Here is a 14,548-nt window from a genome sequence, read left to right as displayed (position 1 = left end):
AAAACGGGAGAAAAACAGCGACCAACGAGCCTGTCTAGGATTCAACCGTTTGGCAGACTCGAGATAAGTCAAGTTTTTGTGATCAGTCAAGACCACCATGCGATACTTAGCTCCTTCAAGCCAATGACGCCACTCCTCGAATGCCCACTTCATGGCTAGCAACTCTCGATTGCCAACATCATAATTTCGCTCAGCAGGTGAAAATTTCCTGGAAAAGAAGGCACATGGTTTCATCACCGAGCAATCAGAACTTCTCTGCGACAAAACAGCCCCCGCTCCAATTTCGGAAGCATCAACCTCGACCTGGAACGGAAGCGAAACATCTGGTTGGCACAACACAGGGGCAGAAGAAAAACGACGCTTCAACTCCTGAAAAGCTTCCACAGCAGCAGAAGACCAATTGACCACATCAGCACCCTTCTTGGTTAAATCAGTCAACGGTTTAGCAATGCTAGAAAAATTAGCGATGAAGCGACGATAAAAATTAGCAAAGCCCAGGAACTTCTGCAGACTCTTCAGAGATGTAGGCTGAGTCCAATCATAAATGGCCTGAACTTTAACAGGGTCCATCTCGATAGTAGAAGGAGAAAAAATGAACCCCAAAAATGAAATATTCTGAACACCAAAGAGACACTTTGACCCCTTCACAAACAAAGAATTAGCACGCAGGACCTGGAACACCATTCTGACCTGCTTCACATAAGACTCCCAATCATCCGAGAAGACCAAAATATCATCCAAGTATACAATCAGGAATTTATCCAGGTACTCTCGGAAGATGTCATGCATAAAGGACTGAAACACTGATGGAGCATTAGAAAGTCCGAATGGCATAACCAGGTACTCAAAATAGCCTTCGGGCGTATTAAATGCTGTTTTCCATTCATCGCCCCGTTTAATACGCACAAGATTATACGCACCACGAAGATCTATCTTGGTGAACCAACTAGCCCCCTTAATCCGAGCAAACAAATCAGACAGCAGCGGTAAGGGGTACTGAAATTTGACCGTAATTTTATTTAGAAGGCGGTAATCAATACAAGGTCTCAGCGAACCATCCTTCTTGGCCACAAAAAAGAACCCCGCTCCCAATGGCGACGATGACGGGCGAATATGACCCTTCTCCAAAGACTCCTTCACGTAACTCCGCATAGCGGCGTGCTCAGGTACAGATAAATTAAACAGTCGACCCTTAGGAAACTTACTACCAGGAATCAAATCGATAGCACAATCACAATCCCTATGCGGAGGTAGGGCATTGGACTTGGGCTCATCGAATACATCCCGGTAATCAGACAAGAACTCTGGGACCTCAGAAGGGGTGGATGATGAGATAGACAGAAATGGAACATCACCATGTACCCCCTGACAACCCCAGCTGGACACAGACATTGATGTCCAATCTAATACTGGGTTATGGACTTGTAGCCATGGCAACCCCAACACGACCACATCATGCAGATTATGCAACACCAGAAAGCGAATATCCTCCTGGTGCGCAGGAGCCATGCACATGGTCAGCTGGGTCCAATACTGAGGCTTATTCTTGGCCAAAGGCGTAGCATCAATTCCTCTCAATGGAATAGGACACTGCAAGGGCTCCAAGACAAACTCACAGCGCCTAGCAAACTCCAAGTCCATCAAATTCAGGGCAGCGCCTGAATCCACAAATGCCATGACAGAATAGGAAGACAAAGAGCAGATCAAAGTAACGGACAAAAGAAAATTCGACTGTACCGTACCAATGGTGGCAGACCTAGCGAACCGCTTAGTGCGCTTAGGACAATTGGAGATAGCATGAGTGGAATCACCACAGTAGAAACACAGCCCATTCTGACGTCTGTGTTCTTGCCTTTCAGCTCTGGTTAAAGTCCTATCGCACTGCATAGGCTCAGGTTTATGCTCATATAATACCGCCAAATGGTGCACAGATTTACGCTCGCGCAAGCGTCGACCGATCTGAATGGCCAAAGACATAGACTCATTCAGACCAGCAGGCATAGGAAATCCCACCATGACATCCTTAAGGGCTTCAGAGAGACCCTTTCTGAAAATAGCTGCCAGCGCACATTCATTCCATTGAGTGAGCACGGACCACTTTCTAAACTTCTGACAATAAATCTCTATCTCATCCTGACCCTGACACAGAGCCAGCAAATTTTTCTCTGCCTGATCCACTGAATTAGGTTCGTCGTACAGCAATCCGAGCGCCAGAAAAAACGCATCAATATTACATAATGCAGGATCTCCTGGCGCAAGGGAAAATGCCCAGTCTTGAGGGTCGCCATGTAATAAAGAAATAATAATTTGTTGAACTGGGTCACCAGAGGAGCGGGGTTTCAAAGCCAGAAATAGTTTACAATTATTTTTAAAATTCAAAAACTTAGCTCTATCTCCAAAAAATAACTCAGGAATAGGAATTTTAGGTTCTAACATAGGATTCTGAACCACTAAATCTTGAATGTTCTGTACTCTTATAGTGAGATTATCCATCAAAGAGGACAGACCCTGAATGTCCATGTCCACACCTGTGTTCTGAACCACCCTGATGTATAGGGGAAAAGAAAGACAGAACACAGTGCAAAGAAGAAAAAATGGTCTCAGAACTTCTCTTTTCCCTCTATTGAGAAGCATTAGTACTTTGGGCCTCCAGTACTGTTATGAACAGGTAATTCAGAACCACAATGGACCTTGAAGTTCAGAGCATACAAAGTGACCTGACATTTACCAAAAACATATGACGAGCTCTGAGACGTGGAAACTCTGCTGACCGCAATCCCTAATCCTATCACACCACACTAGAGGTAGCCGTGGATTGCGCCTAACACTCCCTATGCAACTCGGCACAGCCTGAGAAACTAACTAGCCCTGAAGAAAGAAAAATAAGCCTACCTTGCCTCAGAGAAATTCCCCAAAGGAAAAGGCAGCCCCCCACATATAATGACTGTGAGTAAAGATGAAATACAAACACAGAGATGAAATAGATTTAGCAAAGTGAGGCCCGACTTACTGAATAGACCGAGGATAGGAAAGATAGCTTTGCGGTCAACACAAAAACCTACAAACAACCACGCAGAGGGGCAAAAAGACCCTCCGCACCGACTAACGGTACGGAGGTGCTCCCTCTGCGTCTCAGAGCTTCCAGCAAGCAAGAAAAACCAATATAGCAAGCTGGACAGAAAAATATAGCAAACAAAAATAACATAAGCAGAACTTAGCTATGCAGGATAGACAGGCCACAGGAACGATCCAGGAGGAAACAAGACCAATACTAGAACATTGACTAGAGGCCAGGATCAAAGCACCAGGTGGAGTTAAATAGAGCAGCACCTAACGAATTAACCTCATCACCTGAGGAAGGAAACTCAGAAGCCGCAGTACCACTCTCATCCACCAAAGGAAGCTTATAGACAGAACCAGCCGCAGTACCACTCACGACCACAGGAGGGAGCTTGGCCACAGAATTCACAACACAACCCCCAGTTTTACCAGTGTGAGGAGTGGCCTAGTACATAGTGCCTTTTGCTCCCCCTGGTGGCCGGAGTGTGAAGTGTAATGTGTGCTTGTGATACCTGGTCAGGTGAACTCCTTTAGTGCAATCAGAAATAATAACACTCCCCTTAGTGGCAGAGCGACATTACTGCAACGACCAGGACTCTGGGGCGCTGCAAATACACAGTCACTATAAACAGTAAAATAACATTATTCATACATTACATTATGGTAAAGGTCATCAGGCGGTCTCTCTCTCATCTCTCTTCCATGTGAGTGTTCCTTCTGCCTCCCTCTCCCTGTTGCATGTCTCTCTTTTATATCTTATACTGTCCAATGTATTTCAGTAAAAAACTTTGATGGTCATTGGAATGCCAGGAGGAAACCTCCTTAAACCAGTCAGTTACTGACAACAAATACTGGTCAGGTACTAACAACAAATACATTTACTAATAACAAACAACTGGTCAGTTACTAAACAACAAATGACCTTCTGCTAGATGGATCATCTGGTTTGACATTTAAACTTCAATGACCTTATGCAAACTCCTTAATTAAGGATATACTGAATATTATAACTGATTTAAACCATATCAATATATATCAATAATTAGTATTAATTAATTGGAGTGTTTGAAACCATTAAAGATAACTTACTACACAACGAGGCACCTTCAGGTATCTTGAAATTGTACCCAAGGATGAGCCAGACTTGTGCAATTCCACAATTCTCTTCCTGATATCTTGGATGAATTCTTTAGACTTTCCCATGATGGTACACAAAGAAGCAGTGTGTTTCAGGTGTGCATTAAAATACATCCACAGGTATCTCAAATTAACTCAGATGTTGCCAAAAAACATATCAGAAGCTACCAAACACATGTCATCATCATATAGGCAATCCAGAATTGTTTCAAGGCATAGTAATCTTAGTGTATGTAAACTTTTGACTTTGCAGTAATAAAAATGCCTTAACACATTCTGTCGCTCTCAATATTCTGGAATTTGGGAAATATTAATAAATATGGTAATCCTAATAGACATTAAAAGGGAAATGTTTATTCTGATTTCATGTCAGATATTGAGAAAAACATGCATATGTGTCTTTTTACATAGTGTATGTAAACTTCTGGCTCTTTTTTTTCTGCAGCAAAACCTGATCTTCTTGGCAGGAAAGAAGCTGCGTCAAAAATGCAGGTTTAGGTGCGCTTTTGTTGCGTTTTTTGTTGCATATTTGGTGCTGTTTTTTTTCTCTTTGTCCATGCTAATGTTCTTGGTTTTTCAGCACCAAAAACGCAGCAAAGTATACATGCGTTTTTTTCAACACCCATTCAAGGCAATGGGTGAAAAACGCTGAAAAAAGGCAGCAAAAACGCTGTAAGTGACATGCTCTATGTCCAATTTCTGAAATCTCATAGGCTTTGCTGGTACTGTAAAAAGCAGCTGAAAATTAGCATAAAAAAACGCAGCAAAAACGCCCTGTGTGAACTTACCCTAACAGAGTAACAGAGTAAGATAGTTATTAAGGTTGAAGGAAGACTTTATGTCCATGTCGTTCATCCCATAGCCTAACCTAACATGCCCTAACATGTTGATCCAGAGGAAGGCAAAAAAAACCCATGTGGCAAAGAGTAAGTTCCACATTGCGGAAAAAAATTCCTTCCCGACTCCACATACGGCAATCAGACTAGTTCCCTGGATCAACGCCCTATCAAGGAATCTAGTATATATACCCTGCAACATTATACTTTTCCAGAAAGGCATCCAGTCCCCTCTTAAATTTTAGTAATGAATCACTCATTACAACATCATACGGCAGAGAGTTCCATAGTCTCACTGCTCTTACAGTAAAGAACCCGCGTCTGTTATTATGCTTAATCCTAAATCATTTGAATATATTTACACAGGTAATCTGTAATCTGTAATCAGGTTACACAGTTGAGAAAAGGCCCACTTTTAAACAAATACATAATAATAATAAAGAAAAACAATTTTAATGAGTGCAATCTGTCCTAAGTAATGGACACTATAATATAGATAGTCATAGTCATGATGGGTAGTTATACTATATTGATCACCAATCTATTACTTCTTATCAAAAAATAGAAACAGAATATATTTTCATTGTTTTCATGTCTTAGAAATTCAAGATCCTGAAAAGCTTTGCCAGGCAGGCAAATCACCCATCAACAACTCTTTGCTGAGGGAAGTATGGTATCATGGGAAGATTAATCGAAAGCTTGCAGAAAGCATGCTCATTCATGATGGAGACTTTTTAGTTCGAGAAAGCACAACATCAGTTGGTCAATATGTACTGAGTGGACTTCATGGTGGACATCATAAGCATCTCCTGCTAGTGGACCCACAGGGAAAAGTAAGTGCTTGCTTGTCTTCTACTTTCCCATGAAGCTAAACGACATCTACTGACATCTAACAGAACAGGAAATGTGACATTTTAAAAATAATCATAGAGGGCACTTTGTTTTATGTCCTAATTACCCATTTTTCCTTTAGAACTTATGGGAGGGACTTTCTGGAAAAAAGAGGAATGTAGAAAAAAATACATTATAAATAGTTATACATATTAGTTTTAAACCAGTTTTTTCGTTTGCATAAAGGGACAGGTTTATAATTCTTAACTTCTTCTGTAACATTGCAAACGTCCTGCAACATCAAAAGAGTTCTGGCGAATATGCAGGAAAGATGCAGCGGTAGTGACTACTAGATGGAGCCAAACCTCTCTATAATACCCAGTAGAGATCCTAGAAACTTTTCTTTCTGGAATAGCTGGAGAAGACTGCATAAGTAAGTGTGTGTCCTGGGGAATCTGGCACCAGGGCCTTACCCAGAAAAATACAGTTACATTTGTCGTTTTCCATATTCACTATGAATACAATATTCCCTGATCTCGGTGTGACGGGGTGTACGGCAGAGCAAGAAGGGACAACAGGCCGAGGGATGATTCAACAGATTTATTATCAAGAGCGCTGGAACAACACATGCAGGTAGATCTACAGAGTCCACAATTAGTCCAATGGAACAGGTTCGGGGGCACCTCCCGATAATCCTTGTGCCAGGTAACAAAGCAATAGTCCACAATTAGTCCAACGGAACATATTCGGGGGCACCTCCCGATAATCCTTGTGCCAGGTAACAAAGCAATAGTCCACAATTAGTCCAAGGGATCCCAAAACAATCTCACGAACGATGAGATATGTCCTCAGCTCAAGTCTCGCCCCGTTTGCTTCCACAGTCCTAGATGGGCGTGGGGTCTTGCCTCAGCTAAGAATCCCCACTCCTTCTCCTTCAAGGATCAACTCACATCTGATCTCAAAAATAAGAATGGATTGTCTGAGTTCCTGGGATCCGCCCATGAAGGGGGTAGGGGTCACACCTTCTATTCAATGGTTGGGTCCACCAGAAGATTCTAGACTGGTGGGCTCCTCTTAGTCTAGAAGTTTGTGTATTTGGCTAGCCACCTGCTGTGAGGAAGAATGGCTATTCCTTCCCTAGTGGTGTGGACAAAGCTTAATTACATTATAGCTCAGGGCTACAAGTATTGGGGAAAGTAGACAGGTTAGTTACATACACCCCATGACATTGCAAAATGTGCAGTAAATACAACGAAAGAGAAGTCGCATCACATCATGACATATTATTCAAATACAGGACAGGGCAAAAGTACATATCATGACAATCCCTTCCCCTCCCAATTTGTGTACGTACCAGGGACCTCTACAGGTCGCTGGTTAAGTACACACAGGCATGGCTGACCGGACTCAGGGCTCCTCTTGCCTGGACAGTCCATCTGCATTTTGGTGTTGGCTGCCTCTTCTATACTGTATGGTAAAGTTATAGGGCTGCAGAGCCAGGCTCCATCGTAGTAAGCGTCCATTGTCCCCAGAGACTCTGTTCAGCCAGATGAGGGGATTGTGATCAGTAACCACAGTGAATTCTCGTCCATACAGATACGGTCTTAGTTTCCTGAGGGCCCATACTACAGCCAGACGATTGTCATGATATGTACTTTTGCCCTGTCATGTATTTGAATAATATGTCATGATGTGATGCGACTTCTCTTTCGTTGTATTTACTGCACATTTTGCAATGTCATGGGGTGTATGTAACTAACCTGTCTACTTCCCCCAATACTTGTAGCCCTGAGCTATAATGTAATTAAGCTTTGTCCACACCACTAGGGAAGGAATAGCCATTCTGCCTCACAGCAGGTGGCTAGCCAAATACACAAACTTCTAGACTAAAGGCCCCTTCACATTGAGCGACGCTGCAGCGATACCGACAACGATCCGGATCGCTGCAGCGTCGCTGTTTGGTCGCTGGAGAGCTGTCACACAGACCGCTCTCCAGCGACCAACGATGCCGGTAACCAGGGTAAACATCGGGTAACTAAGCGCAGGGCCGCGCTTAGTAACCCGATGTTTACCCTGGTTACCATGCTAAAAGTAAAAAAAAACAAACACTAGATACTTACCTACCGCTGTCTGTCCTCCAGCGCTGCGCTCTGCTTCTCTGCACTCCTCCTGTACTGTCTGGGAGCCGGAAAGCAGAGCGGTGACGTCACCGCTCTGCTTTCCGGCTCACAGCCAGTACAGGAGGAGAGCAGAGCACAGCGCTGGAGGACAGACAGCGGTAGGTAAGTATGTAGTGTTTGTTTTTTTTTACTTTTAGCATGGTAACCAGGGTAAACATCGGGTTACTAAGCGCGGCCCTGCGCTTAGTTACCCGATGTTTACCCTGGTTACCAGTGAAGACATCGCTGGATCGGTGTCACACACGCCGATCCAGCGATGTCTTCAGGGAGTCCAGCGACGAAATAAAGTTCTGGACTTTATTCAGCGACCAACGATCTCCCAGCAGGGGCCTGATCGTTGGTCGCTGTCACACATAACGATTTCATTAACGATATCGTTGCTACGTCACAAATAGCAACGATATCGTTAACAATATCGTTATGTGTGAAGGTACCTTAAGAGGAGCCCACCAGTCTAGAATCTTCTGGTGGACCCAACCATTGAATAGAAGGTGTGACCCCTACCCCCTTCATGGGCGGATCCCAGGAACTCAGACAATCCATTCTTATTTTTGAGATCAGATGTGAGTTGATCCTTGAAGGAGAAGGAGTGGGGATTCTTAGCTGAGGCAAGACCCCACGCCCATCTAGGACTATGGAAGCAAACGGGGCGAGACTTGCGCTGAGGACATATCTCGTCGTTCGTGAGATTGTTTTGGGATCCCTTGGACTAATTGTGGACTATTGCTTTGTTACCTGGCACAAGGATTATCGGGAGGTGCCCCGAATATGTTCCGTTGGACTAATTGTGGACTATTGCTTTGTTACCTGGCACAAGGATTATCGGGAGGTGCCACCGAACCTGTTCCATTGGACTATTGTGGACTCTGTAGATCTACCTGCATGTATTGTTCCAGCGTTCTTGATAATAAATCTGATGAATCATCCCTCAGCCTGTTGTCCCTTCTTGCTCTGCCGAACACCCCGTCACAAACTGGTGGCAGCAGTGGGATGGTAAATATTGGAGGCCGAAGGACCTCGGCTCTATGAATGGCCTCTCTCTCCCTCTCCTCGGCTCTGTGAATGGCCTCCCTCTCCCTCTCCTGAGCTCGGTGAATGGCCTCTTTCTTATAGTCTATGGTGGCCTCTTCTCCCAGCAATGCCAACTCCTCCTCGTACCACACAACCCACTGACTCCTTTGGGCATTTACCTCCGGCTGCAGTCTTTCCTCCATTTGCTGTGAGGATCCTTCCTCAGCGTCATCTTGCAGGCGAACTCCTTCCAAAGCCTCAATGAGCTGCTCCTTGGAGAGTCCCTTGTAGCTGACTCCCAGTTCACGGGCCTTTGTTTGTAGGTTCACCACAGTCCAGTTCTTGTACTCTGCGGTGCTGGTTCCCGATGTTGATGGGCCTTTGTCCTCCATTCCTTCTGCTCTGGTCCCACTGCTTGCCACCAGTTTGTGATGGGGTGTACGGCAGAGCAAGAAGGGACAACAGGCCGAGGGATGATTCAACAGATTTATTATCAAGAACGCTGGAACAGCACATGCAGGTAGATCTACAGAGTCCACAATTAGTCCAATGGAACAGGTTCGGGGGCACCTCCCGATAATCCTTGTGCCAGGTAACAAAGCAATAGTCCACAATTAGTCCAACGGAACATATTCGGGGGCACCTCCCGATAATCCTTGTGCTAGGTAACAAAGCAATAGTCCACAATTAGTCCAAGGGATCCCAAAACAATCTCACGAATGACGAGATATGTCCTCAGCTCAAGTCTCGCCCCGTTCGCTTCCACAGTCCTAGATGGGCGTGGGGTCTTGCCTCAGCTAAGAATCCCCACTCCTTCTCCTTCAAGGATCAACTCACATCTGATCTCAAAAATAAGAATGGATTCTCTGAGTTCCTGGGATCCGCCCATGAAGGGGGTAGGGGTCACACCTTCTATTCAATGGTTAGGTCCACCAGAAGATTCTAGACTGGTGGCCTCCTCTAAAGGTACCTTCACACATAACGATATCGTTAACGATATCGTTGCTCTTTGTGACGTAGCAACGATATCGTTAAGGAAATCGTTATGTGTGACAGCGACCAACGATCAGGCCCCTGCTGGGAGATCGTTGGTCGCTGAACAAAGTCCAGAACTTTATTTCGTCGCTGGATCTCCCGTGGACATCGCTGGATCGGCGTGTGTGACACCAATCCAGCGATGTCTTCACTGGTAACCAGGGTAAACATCGGGTAACTAAGCGCAGGGCCGCGCTTAGTAACCCGATGTTTACCCTGGTTACCAGCGTAAAAGTAAAAAAAAACAAACACTACATACTTACCTACCGCTGTCTGTCCCCGGCGCTGTGCTCTGCACTCCTGTACTGGCTGTGAGCGTCGGTCAGCCGGAAAGCAGAGCGGTGACGTCACCGCTCTGCTTTCCGGCCGCTGTGCTCACAGCCAGTACAGGAGGAGTGCAGAGAAGCAGAGCGCCGGGGACAGACAGCGGTAGGTAAGTATGTAGTGTTTGTTTTTTTTTACTTTTACGCTGGTAACCAGGGTAAACATCGGGTTACTAAGCGCGGCCCTGCGCTTAGTAACCCGATGTTTACCCTGGTTACCCGGGGACTTCGGGATCGTTGGTCGCTGGAGAGCTGTCTGTGTGACAGCTCTCCAGCGACCACACAGCGACGCTGCAGCGATCCGGATCGTTGTCGGTATCGCTGCAGCGTCGCTTAATGTGAAGGGGCCTTTAGTCTAGAAGTGTGTGTATTTGGCTAGCCACCTGCTGTGAGGAAGAATGGCTATTCCTTCCCTAGTGGTGTGGACAAAGCTTAATTACATTATAGCTCAGGGCTACAAGTATTGGGGAAAGTAGACAGGTTAGTTACATACACCCCATGACATTGCAAAATGTGCAGTAAATAGAACAAAAGAGAAGTCGCATCACATCATGACATATTATTCAAATACAGGACAGGGCAAAAGTACATATCATGACACTCGGCTAACAGTAAATCTGTGTTAAAAACAAATCCAGTCTCAGTGTCATTGTCTCCTATAGAGCTGCATCTTACACTTCCTGTCATTGCAAGGTTTTATTTTTCTGTTAAGAACCCTATGGAGATTTGTTTCTTGAGGGATGAGTTGTTTCTACCGTTTATTTACTATATAATTCACAGCATAATGATTGGAATTCAGAAAAATTCTTGTCTTCTAAGATCGTATGGAAATAGCTATTATTTTATGAGGTTATTTTTACAATATTGACTATGTGGTAAAACTGAAATGTATTATACAATACCAAACTTACCGATTATTTTTTAATGTCTAGTAATTGTTGAAAGTAAAAAAAAACAAAAAACTTAATGGTAGGCTGAAATACAACATGTCCAATTCTTTTCCTCATCTTATTTGCCATACACATAGTCCCCTATACACATATATTGTTTGTGATCTGTCAAGATCCCAATGAGTTTGGCTGATTTTTATCTTACATGTATCCACAGCCTTAAGGTACCTTCACACATAACGATATTGTTAACGATATCGTTGCTATTTGTGACGTAGCAACGATATCGTTAATGAAATCGTTATGTGTGACAGCGACCAACGATCAGGCCCCTGCTGGGAGATCGTTGGTCGCTGAATAAAGTCCAGAACTTTATTTCGTCGCTGGATCTCCCGTGGACATCGCTGGATCGGCGTGTGTGACACCGATCCAGCGATGTCTTCACTGGTAACCAGGGTAAACATCGGGTAACTAAGCGCAGGGCCGCGCTTAGTAACCCGATGTTTACCCTGGTTACCATGCTAAAAGTAAAAAAAACAAACGCTACATACTTACCTACAGCCGTCTGTCCTCCAGCGCTGCGCTCTGCACTCCTCCTGTACTGGCTGTGAGCCGGAAAGCAGAGCGGTGACGTCACCGCTCTGCTTTCCGGCTCCCAGACAGTACAGGAGGAGAGCAGAGAAGCAGAGCGCAGCGCTGGAGGACAGACGGCTGTAGGTAAGTATGTAGTGTTTGTTTTTTTTTACTTTTAGCATGGTAACCAGGGTAAACATCGGGTTACTAAGCGCGGCCCTGCGCTTAGTTACCCGATGTTTACCCTGGTTACCGGGGACCTCGGGATCGTTGGTCGCTGGAGAGCTGTCTGTGTGACAGCTCTCCAGCGACCAAAGAGCGACGCTGCAGCGATCCGGATCGTTGTCGGTATCGCTGCAGCGTCGCTTAATGTGAAGGGGCCTTTAGGTCAGGTTCACATAGAACAGTATGATTTTTGATGAAAGGGGTTATCGGGTCCAAATCAATAAGTTCGCAGTCACTGAGGCTATGTCCCCGCAGTCAGTAATCGGCAGCACTTTGGAGGCAGCACATGTCCGCTGCATCCAAAGCCCTGCCAGCTTTTGAACGCAGGTGATTCCGAATGTGTTCACTGAACCGTATGGAATCACCGCATCCAATACATTGTATGGGTGATATCTTGCAGAGATTGAGCGTTGCCGCAAGATAAATAGACATGCTGGAAAGACGCGCCACATGTCCGTCTCTGCAGGTAAGCTGCGGGCGCCGTTGCGCGCATAGTGGATATGGGATTTCTTGAAATCTCATCCACTACACTGTAACATCTGGCCTCTGTGGGTTGGACGCTATGGATGTACGTAGTGTCAAACCTGCAGCGTTTACTGACCGTGGGAACATACCCATATTGATTTGGCCCAGACAACCCTTTTAATTTTCTTTAGAAAATTGCGGCTTTAAGTCTCCTCACCTCGACATGCTTAACATGTCACTCTCCGCAAGGAGAAACAATACTTCTTGGATCCCAGTCAGACGCCTCTCAATCAGCCAAACCAGGTCTACACTTTGCACTGACGAGGGGCAGTACCCCGAAACACAGTGTCTGCAAATTGAGATTCTGGTTTGGCTTTTATCCTAAGTCATGTGACAAGGCTCGTTAAAGGGTCGACATTGACTGTTAGGATTGCTACTTCCAATAGGTGGCACTAGAGTTCAAGTCATCTTCCTCTCTGAAGAGACAATTTGCATATTTCCCAGAGGAGCATTGAGGCTTTAAGTCTCCTCACCTCGACATGCTTAACATGTCACTCTCCACAAGGAGAAACGATACTTCTTGAATTTTCTTTAGACAAAGCCAAGAATGCGATTCTAAAAAAAAGGGAAAAAACATGTATACTTTTCTTCTCTTACAAAAAGGCGTCATGAACCGCACTGTGTGAACCGGGAATGTATTGACTGCAGAATTTTTAGAATAATATCATCAATGTGACCTATCTATAGTCTCCATCACACAGTTCTTGGGAATATTAATTTACATTAAACACATCTATGAATATTATTATGCTGTAATTGAAACATTGTCTTTGTCTAATAGGTGAGAACTAAAGATCGTGTTTTTGACAATGTGAGCCACCTAATAAAGTACCACATGGAAAACGAGTTGCCGATTACTTCATCTGGAAGTGAGCTTAGTCTGAAGCAGCCAGTAAGGAGGCAAGAAGCTGGCGCTCTCCAGGGATGAAAGAACTGCAGTTATATTGCCTGCATATAAACTATGGGATAGGTGCCATATTTTTTTCGGATGTAAACAATACTTATGGACCTCAATCAAACATAAGGAGATGTGATAAATGAAGGCCTCTTTTTCATATGGAGATGGAATTTGCGTTCAGGAAGAGTGTTTTCCAAAACAAACTGCTGTAAAAACTGTCAAGGTTTTATGTAAAAATATATAAATAATACTTGAAAGCACAAACCCCCAATAGTACGTCAGAGACAGACAAAATCAGAGGTATGTGCCTTGGAAGGAAAACTCTTAGCAGGGTAAATGTTTTTGTCTATATTACAATCATTCTACAAAACCTGTGTAAAGCTTTATGATATTATTGGAAGTTGTAAAATATGGAACATATTAAAATGAAATAATGGAAAACAAGAAAAGCCGGCATGTATATACATACATCTAATGAGTTCAATATGAAATTTGAGTAACTTTATATTTTTACTAACAGTGCAATCTTTCTTTTGTAGTGTAAATATACATATATAGATCATTATAAAACTTCCTCTCTTTCTCTGTGGCCCCGTATGGCAACAATTGCTACACTTCAGAAAATTGTATTTTTTTTTTTATATAAGGGAAATACGCCATATGTGGTAAGGAGCAATGTAACAGTGAACCAATACATAAATTGCAAGACTATTGCAGAATAAAGCAGTGTTCAGAGTCTAGACAATGGACCTTCTGATTTCTAATTACTTGCAGATGGGAGGTGCTTGTTAATTATAAAAGTCAATTATAGATTATGAATACACTTGACATGGAAAATTGATTTTTACTGCTGATGGTGGTTACCTTTACATAATAAAACGCCACTAAGTTTCAATCTGCAGTCCTTTTCCTATTTACAAAGTTTACATAACTTTGGATTTCAGAAGCAAAAGAACAATTCTAAAAATTCTGGGGCATGTATTCTTTAATTATTCTGGATTTTTTATCAATTATATTTGTCAAG

General features: G+C 43.9%; 1 protein-coding gene across 1 annotated transcript in view; it reads left to right on the top strand.

The window, feature by feature from the left end:
* The window catches only part of SHC4 (SHC adaptor protein 4), a 179,730-nt gene extending 165,467 nt beyond the window's left edge, over positions 1-14,263 (top strand). Inside the window, exons 11-12 of the mRNA XM_069766036.1 lie at positions 5,634-5,866; positions 13,408-14,263. Of these exons, the coding sequence (XP_069622137.1) occupies positions 5,634-5,866; positions 13,408-13,554 (380 nt within the window). The 3' untranslated portion in view covers positions 13,555-14,263. The remainder of the gene's footprint in view (positions 1-5,633; positions 5,867-13,407) is intronic.
* Positions 14,264-14,548: the final 285 nt, after the last annotated feature.

The sequence above is a fragment of the Ranitomeya imitator genome, chromosome 4 (genome assembly GCF_032444005.1).
Source record: "Ranitomeya imitator isolate aRanImi1 chromosome 4, aRanImi1.pri, whole genome shotgun sequence".
Taxonomy (NCBI): Eukaryota; Metazoa; Chordata; class Amphibia; order Anura; family Dendrobatidae; genus Ranitomeya; species Ranitomeya imitator.
The sequence above is the reverse complement of the archived record's forward strand: the minus strand, read 5'-3'. Positions and strand labels throughout refer to the sequence as shown.